This window comes from Hippopotamus amphibius, chromosome 14 (assembly GCF_030028045.1).
Source record: "Hippopotamus amphibius kiboko isolate mHipAmp2 chromosome 14, mHipAmp2.hap2, whole genome shotgun sequence".
Classification (NCBI taxonomy): Eukaryota; Metazoa; Chordata; class Mammalia; order Artiodactyla; family Hippopotamidae; genus Hippopotamus; species Hippopotamus amphibius.
The window spans coordinates 21000406-21019114 of record NC_080199.1 but is presented as its reverse complement, the minus strand read 5'-3'; the positions used below and the strand labels follow the sequence as shown (position 1 = coordinate 21019114).

Genomic DNA, 18709 nt, shown 5'->3' with positions numbered 1-18709 from the left:
GACCGCGAGCGTTTTCCAGCGCCTGCAGTGCAAGGCGCGCGGGGAGAGTGGGGTTCACGGCGGGGGAAGGAGCGACCAGGATACCGATGATGGACGCACAGACCTGGCGCGTGGGCTGTCGCTGTCTCCTCCTTCTGGCTCTCGTTGGGTCTGCCCGAAGCGAGGGCGTGCAGAGCTGCGAAGAAGTTCGGAAACTTTTCCAGTGGCGCCTGGTGGGACCTGTCAGGGGGCTGCCGGAGTCGCCGCGGGCAGGTAAGGCGCGGACGGTCGGCGCGCGGCTGTGCGCCTGGGCGCGGGCTGGGGCGTCCGGAGCGCCGGCCGTGCGCTCTCCAGGTTGTCAGGATGGCCTTGCGTGGAAAGATGAGCTCTCAGGCCCCCTGGCCGCGCAAGGTGAATCCTGGCGAAGCCTCTGGGGAAGCACCGCGTGAACATCCCGAGCGCAGCGCAGCTCCGGGGCTTCCCTGACTCCGCCTGCGGCGGAGCCGAGCTCTGGGCGTTTGCTCCCCGGCCGGCTCCTTAGTCTCTGCTGGTGCGTTGGAAGAGGTCAGTAAAGCTGACAGCGGGGGACAGCACGGCCTGACCGCGTTTCTGTTCCGAGTGGGAACTCCCCCAGGGCCCCGCCGGGGGGCCTCGGTTTGCTGCTTTCTTTTACGGTGGACGGAGTTGGGTTGGTCGCTGCAAGTTTGATACTAAAAACATAAATCTGCCTTCTCCTCTACTGGAGAATGGGGCGCTGACAAGGGCGGCCGGGCTCCTCTGTCATTAGCTCCCCGACCCCGTGCACCCACCCTGGCGTGACCCTTAGCCGCCCCTCCGCGTCGGGCTTCAAGCTCTCCTTGCTGGAACGTACACTACCCAGTGTGTCTCTCGGAACCACTGTGGATGCAGCGGCTGAAAGATATGCCGGCAACAGGCGATCAAGCAGAATGCATTGGGGAGCCACTTAACATGGATGAGACCCACCAGAGATTGAAGGGGAAAGAATGCAGTGAGTGTGGCCGGTGTCGATTCTGCTTCTTGTTAGCGCGTGTGCCTGCACCTTTACCCTGTGCTCCGCGCCCCCTCCGCGCCAATTTCCTTCCGCGGGCGGGATTTCCAGTTTACAGTCGGTCTGGAAGAATAGGTCTTAGTTGTCAAACGCAACAGCAGGTTTCTGGAGCTAAGATCTTGCTCGAGCAATGCACCTAATTATGAGGCCAACACACTGACAAATGCTGTGAGCTTATTGGTTGGACAAAGAACTTGTGGAGGATGCTTGGGTCTAAAATCCAGCCTCTGCCTGAGTTTGTAGGGTGAGGAGACTTGATCTTAGCACCGTGGAGCTAGCTCTTTCGCTTGATTTCTTTGCTGGTTATCAGCTCAGTTCTGGCGTCATCCCACAAGAAAAACTGGGCACACCGAATCCATTTTAGTTTACATGACTAGTCTTTTAAACAAACACACAAATATTTATTTGAATACCTATTCGGTACTAGGCACTTTTGCTTTTCTTTTTTTCTTGAGATCTTTATTGGAGTATAATTGCTTTACAATATTGTGCCAGTTGCCACTGTACGACAAAGTGAATCAGCTGTGTTTATACGTATATCCCCATATCCCCTCCCTCTTGAGCCTCCCTCCCTATCCCACCCTTCTAGGTCATCGCCAAGTACCGAGTTGATCTCCCTGTGCTCTGCAGCAGCTTCCCACTATCCTTCTGTTTCACATTGGTAGTGTATATATGTCAGTGCTACTCTCTCTATACTACTTGAAACAGCATAGTTGGATATCCTCAGCTTAGGGCTGTTCTGTCCTCAAACGATACAACCCCCTTGTAAACCTGCCTTCTTATTTCGGTGCGTTTATTTTATTAAAGAATAAACCTCACTTGCCAGTAGCTAATGCAACTAAAGTGTGTGTTTTGAGGTGGGAGATGTGGTGAGGGCATTGCGCTGTGAAATCCTTACCTGAATTATAGATTTTGACCCTCCAAATCCCATCATTTTGGCTGGTATGTTCAGTAAATGTGGGCAGGAAAGCCTTGATTTCACCACCCCCTCATATCTCAGTATTTCTGGTACCTGCTAAATGTACTACAATGACTAGAAGGTATTACATTTCTAGAACCTTGTGTGTGTCTCATCTCTTTAGAAGAGGAACTTTGCAGAGTATCAACCACTGGCATAACATTTTACTGAAACTGAAGCTCTGCCCTATGGAGAAGAAAATGGTTGTACTTATTTGTGTTTGGTACACATGACAAAAGAGCCAGGATGGTAGGCATCTTCTTTTCTAAGACATTTTGGATTGATTCTCCATTGCTAGTACCTTTCTTTATCTGTGGTTTCAGGGATGGAGGAATCACAGCAGCACCTACTGAGGGGGAATGCAGGGCTGCATTCTTAGGGACATCAGTGGTGCCAGTGCAGAGGGGTGCTGAATTCCTTTGATATTTGCATTAAGAAAAAGTCATGTGAAAGTATTCTTCTGAATCAGAATCACCCAGTTACAGGCACTCACATCTAAATTTGATGTAATTCTGAATTTTTATTGTTTCTCTGTTGTTGGTCATTTTTTATTTGAATAATTAAAGGAAATATTAAGCTGTTTCTTTTAACATTGATGTCTCTTTTTTTTCCACTAATTTTTTTTTCATTCCCCTTTTGAGTAAACCACACATACCACATGGTTCCTAAATGCTTTTCTTTATTTTTGTATTTATATATGATCTATAACATTTAGCTTGACAGTATAGTAGTTGAATCTTATTTTCTAAAATTATCCTCAATCTCAAGAGAGAACGTAGTTAATATCTAAGTGGTCATTCTCACATAAGAATACAAATATTATTATTCTTTTTTAGCAAGTATATGTATTTAGCACATAGGCTTTCATTTTCTAAAACTAATACATTTAAATTTGGTGTTTGTTTTCCTTGAAAGTTAATTTTTTTAGTGCTTTCTTGCACTTCTTGTCCACAAGTGGTTAATTCCTGAGATGCCTGGCCACAATGCCATTTTTAAAATATAAGCAGGTAGAATAACTTTTTACAGTTTCATCCTATATTTGTGACTTTTACATTTTCTGAAAACTGTGTTGCCCAATTTGAAATTACTAAAATGGTGAGAACAGCCATTTAAGCTGTTTCTCAGATTCCCCTCACCTTTGTTCTCTAGGCTGCTCCAATTCTTTTAAGCCTATTGAGCTCCTAAGGATGTTTGGATGAGAAATGTAAAAAAGGAGAGAAGGTGTGAATGTGATTAGAATTACAGATTTCCCTGTGTTTTGATTTTATTTTCTAAGTAGTAGTCAAGGTGCCCTTTGCTCTTGTTTATTTTATTCAGAAAAGAACTGTTAGTGAAAGTGTCTTTTAAAAGTCCTTTTATTTTTATTTTATTTATTGGGGAGGAGGGATAATGCTTTCCCATTGAAATTCTCTTCACACAGGCATTGTTCACACATGCATTATTTCCTTTTTTTTAAAAAGAAGATAATTCAGAAAGGAGAAGCTTATAAAAATCGAAGGCTACTTTCAGGTTTTATATATCAATTAGTTTTTAAAATGTGAATATTCCTCGATACAGAGAGTAGCTTGTGAAAAGTAACTTTTTCTTGGTAGCTTTGGCTGTAAATGGGATAATAAAAGTAAACTTGATGTGGTAAAGTTAAATTCTAATACTGTAGGACACTTTAGTGCGCTATAGTTTTTTTTTTAACTGCTTTCATTATAATCCAATCATATATTGGCTTCGAGGGCAGGGTTGTTTTGTACTGACACTCAAGAGAAACAATCTACTTGGTGATCATGGAGTTTGGAATTATAGACATTTGGGTTCAAAACTTGGTTCTGGCACCTGCAGCTCTGTGCCCGAGGTTAATCAGTTGTCCTCTTTGAACCTCCGTTTCCTCATCTGTAAAATGGGAATATTAGTTCTTAAAGGCTTGTTGCATAGATGGAATGCAATAATATATGTATGTAAAATAGCACAAATCCAGGTACATAGTAAGTGCTCAAAAACTGTGTTGCTGTTATTACAGTTTTTTATTTAGTGTCTTGATTGTAACTGGACTGACTTTTAAGGGTGAATTTTTAGTTTTGGATCTCTAGAAATCAGAATATGTTTTATAATAACTAGTTTTTTAAAAGTCACAAATGATTGTTTTTAAAATTGGGAAATACGTTTCTATCTAAGATATAGTTATTAGGTCATGGTGAACATTTTGTTTCTTTTCGTGAACTAATGGAAACGCAAAGAAATCTATCTGAAATTCTGAAATGGTATTTATTAGATTATGGTGATTTTTGTTTTTTGTGAGCTGATGGAAACTATAAGAAAGAAACCTATCTGAAATGGTATTTATTAGGTTATGATGAATATTCTCTCTCTGTTTTGTTTTTTTTGGTGGACTAGGGGCAACTCTAAGAAAAAACCAGGCTGCCCTGCACCGCTGGTAGCTGCAGCACCCACAGCTACTGGTCCCACCACCATCCTGCTGTCTGGTATTCAGGGAGGTGGAGTGTGTATGGGGCGGCTTAAGGATTCACATCATCAGGTGGCTGGTGGCCATAGTCACTCATTGACAGTCATCTCAAGTTGGGACTCTTGTTTCTCCTGAACTAACCCTTTTTGCTGCTTGGGCAGCATGGTTGCAGTGATCCAAAGCCATAAAAGGGATCCACAGGCTGATGTTGAGTAGATTTTTTTTGTTTTTTAACAAATTTATTTACTTATTTATTAGCTGCATTGGGTCTTTGTTGCTGTGCATGGGCTTTCTCCAGTTGCAGCGAGCAGGGGCTACTCTTCATCGTGGTGCACAGGCTCCTCATTGCAGTGGCTTCTCTTGTTGCAGAGCACGGGCTCTACGTGTGTGGGCTTCAATAGTTGCGGCATGCAGGCTCAATAGTTGTGGCTCATGGGCTCTAGAGCACAGGCTCAGTAGTTGTGGTGCCTGGGCTTAGTTGCTTTGCGGCATGTGGCTGGAGCAGGGATTGAACCCTTGTCCCCTGCATTGGCAGGCAGATTCTTAACCACTGTGCCACCTGGGAAGTCCCTTGGGTAGATTATTAATATCAGGATTGCTTTGTGTTGAAGCCTACCAGCCAGTAACCACTAGAAACAAGATGATAGGTCTTACTTGCTGCAGCAAGGGAGATCACACAGCTCAGAAACAGTGGGTGCCTTGGTTAGAGGCAGTTGAGAGGGGCTTTTTATAGGATTTGGCCTTGTGCTGGGTGATTACAAGGGTTTAGGGAAGCAGGGCAATTCAGGAATTGGGCATCTTCATAACTTACCTAGGTGTTGGGAAGATTAAGATGGGGGTAGTTTTCTTTAATGAAGAAGCAGTAGTCACTTTTGTTGGTCAAAAGAGGGGGATGTTTAGTCATTTTCGTGACTGTAGAGTGTCCTTGCGGCTATCCTGCTGCATCACATGTCTCAAGTGGCTTTGTCTCATCATTGTTTTCTTATTCTGAGCATGTTACCTCTGTTGAGTTGTAAACATCAAGGCCTAGTTCCAATGTCAGGGAAACTTGTCACTTTCTCCTCCGGAAAATCTGGTGTGTGCTTTGATGTCTACGAAAATGATGTGTTTCATTTTTATACAGGCTTTTAGTGAAGCTTAATAATGGGAAAGCGAGGATGATTTCCTCCTTTTGGGCCATAGAGTATGACTGTCCATCAGGGCTCAAATTGTACTAATCACATCTTGCTCCTTCATAGTCAGTTTACTAACAAATGTAAATGTTGTGTGTCCTCGTCCTCTCTCCATCCCGGAATTTAAGTCCCTTTTGCCAGGTGTCCAAAATCCTGTATTTGTATAATTGGCTTTAAGGGGGGGTGCAATTTAGGAAACTTAAGAGTAGCATTTTATAAATATTCTCTACTCCCCCAATCATGTTATCAGCTTGCTAGGACTTTCTAGAGTATGAAATTTGGCTTGTCTAATATGAACAGCTTCTTGGTCTATAACATTTCTTTTATCATTAACTGCTATAAGGCCAGGAGTAACATTTCAACAACCAGATGCTACTCCTAAACAGACATGATTTATAAGTCAATGGCCTCTTGATATAACTGTTCAAGAAACCACAAATCCATTTTGTTAAAATGGAGTCATGAGAGACATTCACATACTTTGTTGAAGTAGATTGTGAATGTGGTACCCGTTCTACTCCATTCTCCGTTAACTAACAAGAGCAATTCATTTTAATAGAAAGTAGCCATTTTCCGTACCTACCTTTCTTTTAGAAAAGCCTGACCTGCAGTTAGAAGACAAGGCAACACCAATTATGCCCTCAATTCTCCCACTTTTCAGCTTTAGAAATTTCGCATTTTACCAATGTACTGCTAAAATCATCCTAAAATGATTAGTCATTCTTCTGTGAATCAACAAATATCACAGCTTTTGATTAGCCTTATCAGGTTCACATATGGTTGCCATGTAAGTTGAATGTATAATGCACTTTTTCAGAAAGAAAACGAGATTTTGTACTTTCATAATTTTATGAGAGAATCTACTTTCTCTTGAAAATTTAAAATACTGAACAATATGAGGAAAGCAAAAATAATTTTACCATCCAGAAGTAACTACTAACAGCCCTTTGGATGAATATTTCAACACCCTCATCAGTCCTCTGCTGAGCACAAATATTTTTTGAAAGAATGCGGAATCACTTTTTCTTTCTTTGTAACATGCCTTTTCGAATCATAAACATTCTTCTAAACATGTATTTTTTAATAACTAAGATTCTACTGAATCACTGTACCGTTAATTGATTCTCTACCATTGTTGGAAATATAGGTTTCCAATATTTGCTACCATAAAGTCACATGGGTAAGGACATGAAAGGCACATGTACCAAACTCTTACCCCACTCATAGCTTTGTGGTCACATTATCTACATTCATTCAGCTTTAGGGTTTTTCAGTGTCAGCACCATTGACCTGTGGGGCTGGATAATTCTTTGTTGTTGGCAGGGGAGGGGGGGTGCTGTCCTGTGTGTTGTAAGGTGTTTAGAAGCTTTCCTGACCTTTACCCCCCTGGATGATGCCAGTAGCAATGCCTTCCCCAATTCTAATAACCAAAGATGTCTCTAGACGTTGCTAAATGACCCATGAGAGGCAAAATTGTCCTGGTTGAGAACCACTGGCATAAATGTCCAACCTATAGGTCCTTTACACACAAGGTTGGCTTGCAAGCCTCAGGTCTCAGCGTAAATGTCAGCTTTTCAGAGGGGCCTTTCTCAAGGTTCACTGAACTCTATTCTCCATTGTTTCCTTCATGGTGCTTTTCATGGTGCGATATTTCTTTTCTTTTGACTGTTGATCTTTCACCACTAGATTGTGTGCGTGATGAGGATAGAGAACATGTCTACTGAGGCTGGTTTCATGAATATGAAACATGTACAGTCACACAGGGTCCCACAGTCAGAAGGGCCCCATGCTCGGTTTAATGTTGTGCTGTTACCATCTTGAAGTTTGCATAAAGAGTCCTGTGTTTCCTTTTCGCTTTGGGCCCTGCAAATTATATAGCCAGTGCAGTTGTGTGCCTTGTTCACTGTAGAATACCTGGTGCCCAGGGCAGTGCCTGACACAATAGCAGTTGAAATGTTTGTTGAATACTTTAGTAAAGCTGCAATGAGCCTCTTATCTTTTGAACCTCTCTGATTCTTAAGTTAAACTCTAGAAGTCAGTTCACAGTTATTGGACGTCCAAGATTCTGTTGATACAGTGATATTTTTTATGTTTTATGATGTTACATAAATGTTAAAAAATGTTAAAAATTGGCCCCTATGTTTTTTACTTTTTCACAACTGGTTGGGACCATTAGCCCAAAGCCCACCAGTGCCAAATTCAAATTTTTACACATCCAATCGCTTTACATAGAGCTCAAGTAAACATAATTTTAGGCACTTAGAGCCTGCCTGTTTTGCATATCTCATAAGGCTGAACTCATCTGCTAGCTATAGATAAAACACACTCTGGGGCTGTAAAAGACCCCAAGTTGCTACTGCCCTTCGAAGCTCTTTGGCTCAGAAACTTTCCATCTTGCTGCTAAGGAATATCACGTAGATATGGGAGCCCCCTCTCCAATTCCCCTCTCTCATGGGATTTCCCTTGCTCTTTTCCTGTTCTGGGTGGTGGTCCTGCACCCATGTCTCAGTAGGTCTCCTGCTATGCGGGACATCCCCTCTCATGCAGCCTGTCAAAGTGGCACAAATAAAGCTCATTTCAAACTACTGCCATCATGAGGTCCTGTCTTTTCCTTGACCAGTCCTGGAATCCTCACCACATACAGATCAGTATTTAGTTATTTCCAATATAAGGTTGGGAATCAAAGTAGCAATAGTGATTTTAAATATATTCCTTTCCTTCTGCTAAACTGTAGGTTACTTGAGAGCAGGAACTGTGATTGATTTATCTTTTTCTTCTGTGATTCAGCCAAACTTAATAAATCAATTTTTATTTTTAGTATTAATCTTATATTCATAGTTACCCAATAGGCTCAATTTATTGTGTTTAATTATTTTTTTAAATGCCTGATATTAACAGAATGAGAAATGTAGAAGGTGAGGTTTTTAAAAATGTATTCTGATCAGGGCTTAGTTGTGTTGTTGAATAAATTGTTCACATGGCATTAATAACTTCTTAAGTAACTCTGCCACAAATTTTATAAAGTGATCTAATGCTTATAAATTTAAATTTAAAGAAATTTTTATCTCTCTTAGCTAACATTTTTGAAACAGAGTAAATGAATTGCCAAACAAATGTCTGGAAGAAAGTTTCCTCAGGTGTCTTGCGAGGGAAGGAAGATTATTTAACCTTTAAGGGATTCATTTGCAGTTGTTATCATGTGGACAGTGTGACTGATCTACCTTAAAACATTAATTGATCTGTTATTGGAAGAACGGAGGAAGTAAAGATGACCAACTATAATTTACATTTGGCTGTGGATTGGTTGGTTTGTGTTTCATATGAATATATGTTTTGGGAAATTGTTTCTTTCCATGAGAAAATTAATAGTAAGGAACTAGAAAATGATTTCGTTTTTCCATCTCCCACCCTTGTTAATTCCACGTTGGGAGAAAGTACAAATCACTTATCTATGTAATTATTCCTGAGTCGGGAAGATTGTTTATTAAAGGATGCTGACTTGGGGTCCAGATTCCATGTGAGCAAGTAGAGAGGCCACAGCCTTTCAGAACAAGCAAGAAAATAACTGCTGTTAAACCACAAAACATGATGAATGGTAGCAGGTATAACTTGTAAAGTATTTCCAACAATTCCAGTTTTGAACTACTCACCTAGTCTTTAAGACTTTTTTTCAATGATATCTTAGAAAAAAATTTTTTTCCTATGTGAATTGTGGTTGGTTATTTATTTAGAATATCTTAGAATTGGTTTCAGAAAATTTTACCTAAGTAGAAGGATTACTTAAGTCAGTGCTAATGAGACATGCATATTCTGATATGCTTCAGCTATTAACTTAAATATGCTTCAAATATAGTCATATTTAAAAGCTAGTGAACATTTCTTGTTTCATAATTTAAGTTGTTTATTATCCTTTTTAGGGTAACGGGTTTGAATTACTGGTTTTCCTTTTCTGTGCTAACTAGATTTGCTTTAGTTTTTATAATTCTATATGGCAATATAATGAACTAATCTTAGGCAGCTATCTTTTTAGAGCTCCTAGCCTTTTGTTTTTCCTTGTCTTGTAGTTTCAAGGGACTTTAGTTCATAATTCCTTCAGTATAGTATTCATTTTGGGGGGAAGCTAAGAACTGAGAAGAGAGTTGGATAAAAAGCATATCAAAAGTGTGACTTCATTGATCAAATTAACGTGGAAATTATTTCTGGATGTCCTTGTTCATAGCATATATACTCTTTAAATGGGAGATTGTCAATATTAAATTACCTGTTCAGATTTATTTGCTTTTTGAATAACTCTCTTATTTGGTAAGGTTATACCAAGTTACATTTGGTTCATTTTCTTTTGATCATTGAAAATGCCTGTGTTTAATGAGCTGAAACTGAAGTAGGTCAATAAAGAGAAGAGATTAATAGTCTGTTCTCCACCAGGCTTGGAATACATTTTACTCTAGGGGGAAAAGTCATTTTTAAAATAAGATTTTTTGATCAACTTAAAAGTTAAAGGAAAGAGGAATAACATTGAAAGAGTCAAAAAGCTGAGGAATCTATGAGTTCTTCAGAGTCCTCTTTATCAGGTGAATATATGTGGATCTGGATTTGAATAGTTAAGAGCTTTAGTTGCAAAACAGAACTAAATGTTACTTTTTACCTTTCTAAGTTTAGGGTCACAGATAAGCTTGAGGTTATTAAATATTTAATTTATCTTTGGACATATCTTACGTAGAAAACAAGGAAAAATGGTAGGTAGATATGACAAAGCATTGAAAAGTTGTCATGGATAAATAAATGGGAAAATGGGACATTTTAGCTTATAATTTGTCCCGTATTATGGTCACATATTTTAGTGAATACCAATTTATTTTGTTCTGAAATAGCTTGGTCTTGACTACATCACTTATTAGCTATGTGACCTTCAGCAAACAATTCAACCTTTCAGAAAATGTTTTTCTTTCTTCACAGGGATAGTATATAGGCTGTCTGTTCCCTTTCCCTTTCAGTGGTTTATGGGGACCACATGGTATGGTGTAAAAGCTTTGTAAACAGTAATATAATTAATTCTACTACAAATGTAATTCTTAGATACATTTAAAAAATCCTCTGTACGAGATGAGAGAGCAGGCAAAATAGATATCCTTTTTCTTCATGCTAATAAAATTCTAAACTTTCAGATAATTTTCTCCCTTCACTCACTCTCCAGATATTGATCTATACTCATAGAAACATAGTCCATCTTTTCATTCTTTATTTTAGTTAATAATCTAATTATTTGTAGTTTAATTCTATGGTAAAATCAAATCTGTTTATTTATATTACGTAGTTCAAGAACTGAAGACTGGTCTTTCGTAAAATAATGTCATTTAAATTAATTCTATTAAGATCAGGGCGAGGTACTTTACCTGGAAACATGCTGATTAAATGTGAGCAGGGAGAGGCTCTGCAGCCCGTGATTGATGTTATCGGGGGGAGTAGGAGTTAATTCTCTACTGCGTTTTATCACGTTCTTGCATGTCATGGTGCCGCTGGGTCTCTGTGTGTCATCTGTGTTGGGGATGAGAACTTTTTTTCCATAAGAGAGGCACAAAGGTGGAGCGTGCTGGCGAGTGTCTTCTTGCCCCTTTAGATGGACTCTCCCTGCTCTGTCCCTGGACTACATCAAAGGCATTCTTGCCTCTGGCGGCTCATGGGAAGCAGTGGCTGGAAGAAGGCTGGGCAAGTGGAGTGTGGTGCATTCCAGGTCTCACCTTTTGGGGTCCCTGCAGCCTACCTAAGTCCCTTTACATAAGCACACAGCTCCTCTCAGGTAACCTTATGGCTCTCTCTGGATTCTGGTGCCTACTTTCTCCTCTCGTCCCCTCTGAGGTAATAACAGCCCCTTCTCCACAGTTATTAGCTAGGGAGTGTTGCAGCATCCCTTATGGTTTTCCTATACACTGCCCTTTATAAAATTTTTATTAAATAATTCTATTTGAGATCCCAATTTATTTCCTTTCAAGATCCTTCCTGTATGGTAAAACTTTACATACTTTAGATATTTAAAGCCACAGCATTCAGAGATCATTTGATTTGTAATTAAAATATATGGAAACCTAGATCTGTCCTAGAGTTGATTTATAAACGCTTTTAGAAGTTCTCATCAAAGATGACCTCTCTGTTCATATTCAGGTGTCTTGTGATTGTGCTTCTGTTAATTAGTTGTTTCTTTCCCTCCCTTTTCCCTCGCCCCTTTTATGAAGAACACTGGTGCTGGCTAACTCTCGGTTTCAGCTGGAAATATGACTAAATACATAACACCCTAGAATGAAACAGTAGTTTAATCCCTACCTATCAACAACCAAATTCAATCAACAACCAAATCTCACAGAATCTATTTCACAAATGTCACCGTTTTCTCTACCCACCACCAGGCTTTAATCCAGTGTTCTCAGTCAGTCTACATCTCTCTCAAGGACCAATGAACTGGTCCTTGCAGTTCACTTCCCAATTAATTCCCAATGAAAGTAAACCTTATCTTTATTTCTCATGTTAGATCCGTCAATGATTTCCTATTGCCTTTCTCTGAAAAACAGACACACAAACAAAAAACAGCAACAGCAACGACAAAGTGATTCTATTTGAGTATGTAATTTCTGTATAACCAAAAAATAAAATAAACATCACAGTGAAATAAAAGGGGGAAAAAACTCTATGGCATTTCATCTGTAATACACAGCAACCAAAAGGTTAGCATCCTTAATCATGCATGAGCTCTTATAAATTGGTGACAAAGACACTAATATTCCAAGGGAAATGAAAAAAGAACATAAAGAGGAAATTCAAATGATTAAATGACTAATAAAGGTATATGAGGATGACTGAGCTCAACAGTCACAGAGGAAAAACAATTTCTTAGGAATATCAAGTTGTCAGAGATTAAAAATACTGATATCTAATGGTCTTGTGATTGTAGCAAATAGAGTACTCTCATCTACAAATACTGAGAAAGAAGACTGATGAAGACTGTCTCTACATTCAGGGAGAATTTTGCACTTATCACTCAAAATTTACATTTTGTATATCCTTTGCCTACCAAATCCAATTTATAAGAAAGTGTTCTAACAAAGTAATTGGACAAATTTAAACTAATATATATATATGCACATACATAAGCAGGTTTATTGCACAGAGAATCCACAGTTAATGTAGATGCCTATTAATGTTTATTAAATGATAAATTATGGATAATCATGTGGGCATTAAACCGAGAGAGGTAAAGCTGTGTAACCAAAGAAGAACAAGTGACTTATGGCCCTATTGAAAGGAAAAAGCAAATTATGGCTCGACTTAAAAAAAAGAAGGAACCTACTTACATGTCAATTTATGTGCAAACATACCCTAAAACAACATGCACAAAATACCATTAATAGTAAATAACATAGGAAAATAGAGTTAGGAAGAGAAAAAAGTTAAGAAGTAAAATATACTTTACAAATTTATGTGTCCTTTGAATTCTTGAAAAATGATTTTTTTCTGTGATACAGATTTTTAATTTACCCTGTGCTTAGTGAAATTTATGAATGTATGTGATTCACTTATGGGAACATTGAAATGAAGCTATCGCAATGATCTGAGCATCTCTGTGTAGTAATAACTTCAAGGCTTCTGGGCTTCAGTCCAATGGCAGCAATGAAAACAGGCAGTCCCATCGCTCTTTATCCTGATGATCTTGACCTCTTTGATGTAGCTTATCAGACCCTTCATGATCTGGCTGCTTCTTCTTCAGCTTCATATGCTCTTTTTCTCCCCATTTGTAAAGGTTGGTTTTTGATCTTGAGTTACCATAAATAAAGTTGTTCCTCACAGGTTATTTCTGGAAGTACTGAAGTGCTCTAAACTAACTTCAGAGCCAGGAATTATTTCTGAAGTTATCTCTGAATCAGGATACCTAGTTATGGCCATGTCAAATAGAAACAACATTTCTCTCTTGAACTATTGTGATAGTGTATTGGTTTATTGGTCCAGTTCTGTCTTCATTGGAAGTTATTTTCCATACTACTTAAAGGTGATCTTTCTAAATGATAAACCTGAGAACGTTCCCTTCTAAATTAATTCATGTGTTCAGAGTCAAGTGACAGAAGGCCAACCAAAGCTGTCTTAAACTAAAAAAGGAATGCATTGGAAGTACATTGAGGCGTCTCAAGGGCTAGTGAAGACAAAGGAAGGGCTAGGATTCAGAGGAAGTACAGAAATGAAAATTGGGACTGGAGAGTACAAATCTCTTATTTTTTGTGGCTATAGGCTTTTTTTGTCTCCCCTGTGGCAGAGCAGCCATGTTTGTATAGTAGAAAATAAGGCTGCAATATGGCTTCTCCCAAAGGAGAGAAACTGGCCCAACTCTTTTGTTTTACAGGTTAAAAATTTCAGGAAGAGGATCACATTATAAGAACATGGAAGGTTTTTTAATTTGTTTTTGTTTTTCTGTTTTTTTGACTTACCACAAGGATGAGCTGGGGGGAAGGGGAAGGAAGACGTCTTAGAAAACCTTTTCAAGTCATACAAACAAGTCCAGAGGTGTTTGGCACACATCTTAAAACATCTTTCATGGTTCCCCAGTGCCGTGGCAAAAGCTCAAACGCCCATGTATTGCGTTTAAATTTTTCAGTGATAAATTTAAATACCTTCTTTTCCAGACTTGTCTGCTTGTCTCCACTTTCTCCCATCTTAGCTCCCTCTTGGGAGAGGTAATCCACCTTGGCCCTGTGTCTGGTACGTTTTTACTGAGTATGACAAAAATGCAAGGCCCTGACTACCCTTTACTTGGACCATCTCTGTGTTGTGCTTGCAGTAAGCAACCTTGAAGGATAGTTTCTCTCAGGACAAAGACCAGATTGTTTTGACTTGCTGTTGGTGAATCCCCTAAAAGATCAGTGTTTCTCCACTGTAATACAATCCATAACATATGCTGATAGCTGATATTCATGTAGAACCCCCTGTGGGGCAGAGGAACCAACATGATGCTAATGCTCTTGCTTGATGTGCTGAGAGTTTCTTGTCTTTTGTCAGCATCCATGAAACAGTGTGCTAACCTGGAATGAATAGAGAGCTGGATTTCTCCAGAGAAGATGGATTTATTTAAAATCAGCAGTGAATTGCAATTCAGGGTCTGCAACCATGGCACGCCATGTGCAAGTCTGCATAGCAAGGAAAGGAGAACACTTTTATAGAAAGGAAAAGGAAGTTAGGAGGGCTGTGGTGAACAAAGAACTTACTGCTTTTCATGGCTCATTCTTTGCCAGGAAAGAAAAGGAGTCTTTTCTTCTTCCTGTTAGATTCTGCTATCATTGCCGGGCCTGAAAGTACCTCCTTCTGATCGCCTGACTCTATTTAATTGAGGGTCTGTTTATTCATTTTTTTCATTTCCCCCTTTTGATCAAGGTCTTTCTCTGAAAGCATCACTGATCAAGAGTCAGGTTTTGTAGTTTCAGTGGTCTTTTGTCTCTCAATGTCAGAAATGACCTTTCCTGGATGTAGTGTCTCATGTTAGAAGGAAAATGCACAGACTGGAGACCTATTGAGGTCACATTTGAGTAAAAAAGGAGGCGTAGGATGGAGAATACTCAGGCACTTTTAATCTAAAGTCCATGTATTTTCAAGATCATAGACATTGGAGATTATCCGAAGTGCTATGTCATTATCAAAAATTTGACAACAAACTTCCAGCAGGCCTGGTCCATATATCTTGGGAAAGCTGCCTCATCAGATGTTGTCTGCTTCAGTTCTGGGAAATCTTTGTTTTCGGGTCACCAGATAATGTACAGATCCAGTCAAGTTTCAGTGCTTTCTTACATGCGTCACATGAATCCAAGAGTCTATTCCTTGGAGTTTGGTGATATAAGGGTTGATTAGAAGTACCTTATAGCGGCCTTTCCAGTATGGTTGCCGAGTGTTCTTCTGAAAGTGTCTTTTCCAACAGACAAAATCTCCAGGTTGCAAAGTGTAATGCTTAAGGTCTTTGCTTCCCAAGGGTACACTGTGAAAAGATTGCTCTGCCAAAATGTGGTTATTTTTAACAAAAGCAATTAGATCTTTGCAGTACTGGAGTAGCTCCCCTTTTATTGGTTATGGGTCAAAAGAAGCAGGAGTCAAGTGTATTTGGCATCCTGTGACTATCTGAAAGGGTGAGAGCTTATGAGTTCCATAAAGGGTTGATCTGAGACTTAGAAGGACCAATGGCAATGCTTTTGGCCAGGGTATTTGGAGGGCCTCTACAAAGTTTGCCAGTTGAATCTTATAATGCTATTAATGTATTCGACTAAATCAGAGAATTGAGAGTGCCAAACACAGTGAAAGTGTAAAACCGGCCAAACAACGCAGACTTGTTGAAGTGCCTGATCAGTAAAATGGGTTCTTGGATCATTATGAAGTTTGAGAGGAGTTTTCTAGGTAGGGATAATCTTTTCCAAAAGACTTTAGCCACAGAAGAGGTAGTAACGTGTCTGCAAGGAATAGTTTCAGTCCAGTGTGAGAACATACAGACCTTGACTAAAGCATATTTATATCCATCGGTTGGAGGAAGTTGTATGAAATCTATTTGCCAGACCTTGAATGGTCTATTAGCCAGTTCAGAATGTCCAGGAACAGTACTAACAGGCTTCCATGGGTTTTACTTTAGACAAGTGGGACAATTGAGGTAGGCACTTTTTGTGGTGTTATTAATGTTTCCCCACCAATGTTGATTCATGAAGGCTATCATTTTGTTAGTAGACCAATGGTTTATTTGCACATATGTGGTGAGGAGTGCAAATTTTAGAGTCTTCAGTAAGACTGGGTTGTTATTTGGTCGAAACCAGAGCTTGCTTGCCTGCCTGCCTGCCTGCCTGCCTGCTTCCTTCCTTCCTTCCTTCCTTCCTTCCTCCCTCCCTCCCTCTTTCTTTCCTTCCTTCCTTCTTTCTTTTTCTTTCTTTTCTTTTTCTCTTTCTTTTTCTTTCTTTCTTTCTTTCTTTCTTTCTTTCTTTCTTTCTTTCTTTCTTTCTTTCTTTCTTTCTCTCTCTCTCTCTCTCTTTCTTTCTCTCTCTCTCTCTCTCTCTTTCTTTCTTTCTTTCTTTCTTTCTTTCTTTCTTTCTTTCTTTCTTTCCTTCCTTCCTTCCTTCCTTCCTTCCTTCCTTCCTTCCTTCCCTCTTTCTTTCTTTCTTCCTTCCTTCCTTTCTTTCTTTCTTTCTTTCTTTCTTTCTTTCTTTCTTTCTTTCTTTCTCTCTCTCTCTCTCTCTCTCTCTCTCTTTCTTTCTTTCTTTCTTTCTTTTCATTTGTCAAATTTTCAATCTTGTTTTTTTTTTCCCTGAGGCCAATTGTTGGGATTCTCTACTCAGTTTTCCTAATTTTAATTTTGGAAAGTATCCTGTTGGACCATGACAGAGGTTTGGCTACTGTTGGTCCCTTTTATGGCATCATTCCTGGAGGAAATACCAGCAAGGTAATTTCCTTTAGGTTCCCAAGAGTCAGGTAAAAGTATGGCATCTAATAATTTCTGAACATAGGGGCCATTTTAAATTTTATTTCTGCTGGAAGTAAGGAAGCCATGTTGCTTCCACAACATTCCAGAATCATGAGCTACTTTGAAAGCTTATCTACTATCAGTATAAATATTGACATTTTTGTCCTTGGATAAAGTAAAAGCCCTTGTAAGAGTGTATAATTCAGCCTGTTGGGCAGAATCAGCCATAGTTAAAGATACTGTCTCAACAATATCAAAAGGAGTTGCAATAGCATATTCAGCATATTTGCCATTGTTACTTTTTAAACAAGAATCATCAGTAAACTATGAGAAGTCAGCATTACCCAAAGGAATATCCTGCAGATCATCACAGGAGTCAGGAGGTGGTCCAGCAGCATTAAGCAGTTGCAAGGATCTTTGTTGATAACAGAAGGAAGAATAGTGGTAGGGTTAAGTTATGTGTACAAAAGTTATGTGAGGAGAAGTTAACAGAGGGGTTTCATAAGAGATGAGGAGCCTGGCTGAGAAATGTTGAGTATGTTGAGAATTCAGGAGAGCTGCTACTGCATGAGGTACACAGGTTATTAAAGAAGATCCTACAGAGATTTTCTTGGTGGCCTTAACTAAGAGGGCAGTCTCTGTAATGGTTGTAAGGCAAGGGGGCTTTCCTTGTGTCACAGAATCCAGTTGCTGGCTATAATACTCTGTGGGTCGATGGTGATCCCTGTGTTTTTGGATGAGTACCCAAGTGCATCCCCCTTTTCTTTTCTTTTTCTTTCTTTTTTTTTTTAAATAAATTTATTTATTTATTTATTGGCTGCATTGTGTCTTCATTGCTGCACACGGGCTTTCTCTAGTTGCAGTGAGCAGGGGCTACTCTTTGTTTTGGTGCATGGGCTTCTCATTGTGGTGACTGCCTCTTGTTGCACAGCATGGACTTTAGGTGTGAGGGCTTCAGTAGTTGTGGCACATGGGCTTCAGTAGTTGTGGCTCATGGGCTCTAGAGCACAGGCTCACTAGGTCTGCCGCAAGGGCTTAGTTGCTCCGCGTTGTTTGACCTTACCGGCTCAGGGATCAAACCTGTATCCCCTGCATTGGGAGGCAGAGTCTTTCTTTCTTTTTTTTTTTTTTTAAGAATGGATATATTTATTTAGAATAATAATAGAAATCAGAATAAATGATTAATTTTAAATGCTATACAACATCACAAAATGATATACAGGAAAATAACATTAATTAGGCGCAACATTAATTATCTGCTAGGCATATTTCTATAGTATTTCTAAAATACTTCTCCCCAATATTTTCTAGCTCCAAATACTTTGACTTCTTAAATGACAATTTTTAAAATATTTTCTATACAGAAAACTCAAAGATGGTTTCCTTTAATATGGTGGCCAAAAAAATTTCACTTGACCAATTAGAAAATCTTTTTTTTTCAGCTTCATAAATTGTTGTTGATAATGTCACATACATCTTTAGGATTTTTTTAAAGAACTTTTATTGAGATATAATTGACATACATTAAACTGCATATATTTAAAGTGTACAATTTGATATTTTTTTTCTTAGTAATGTATATATGGCAATCCCAATCTCCCAATTCATCCCA

The 18709-nt window shown here is 39.2% G+C and overlaps 1 protein-coding gene across 1 annotated transcript in view; it reads left to right on the top strand.

The window, feature by feature from the left end:
* The first annotated feature begins 79 nt into the window (after positions 1-79).
* The window catches only part of GPC5 (glypican 5), a 1362776-nt gene continuing 1344146 nt past the window's right edge, over positions 80-18709 (top strand). The window contains exon 1 of the mRNA XM_057706978.1: positions 80-252. Within this exon, the coding sequence (XP_057562961.1) occupies positions 87-252 (166 nt within the window). The 5' untranslated portion in view covers positions 80-86. The remainder of the gene's footprint in view (positions 253-18709) is intronic.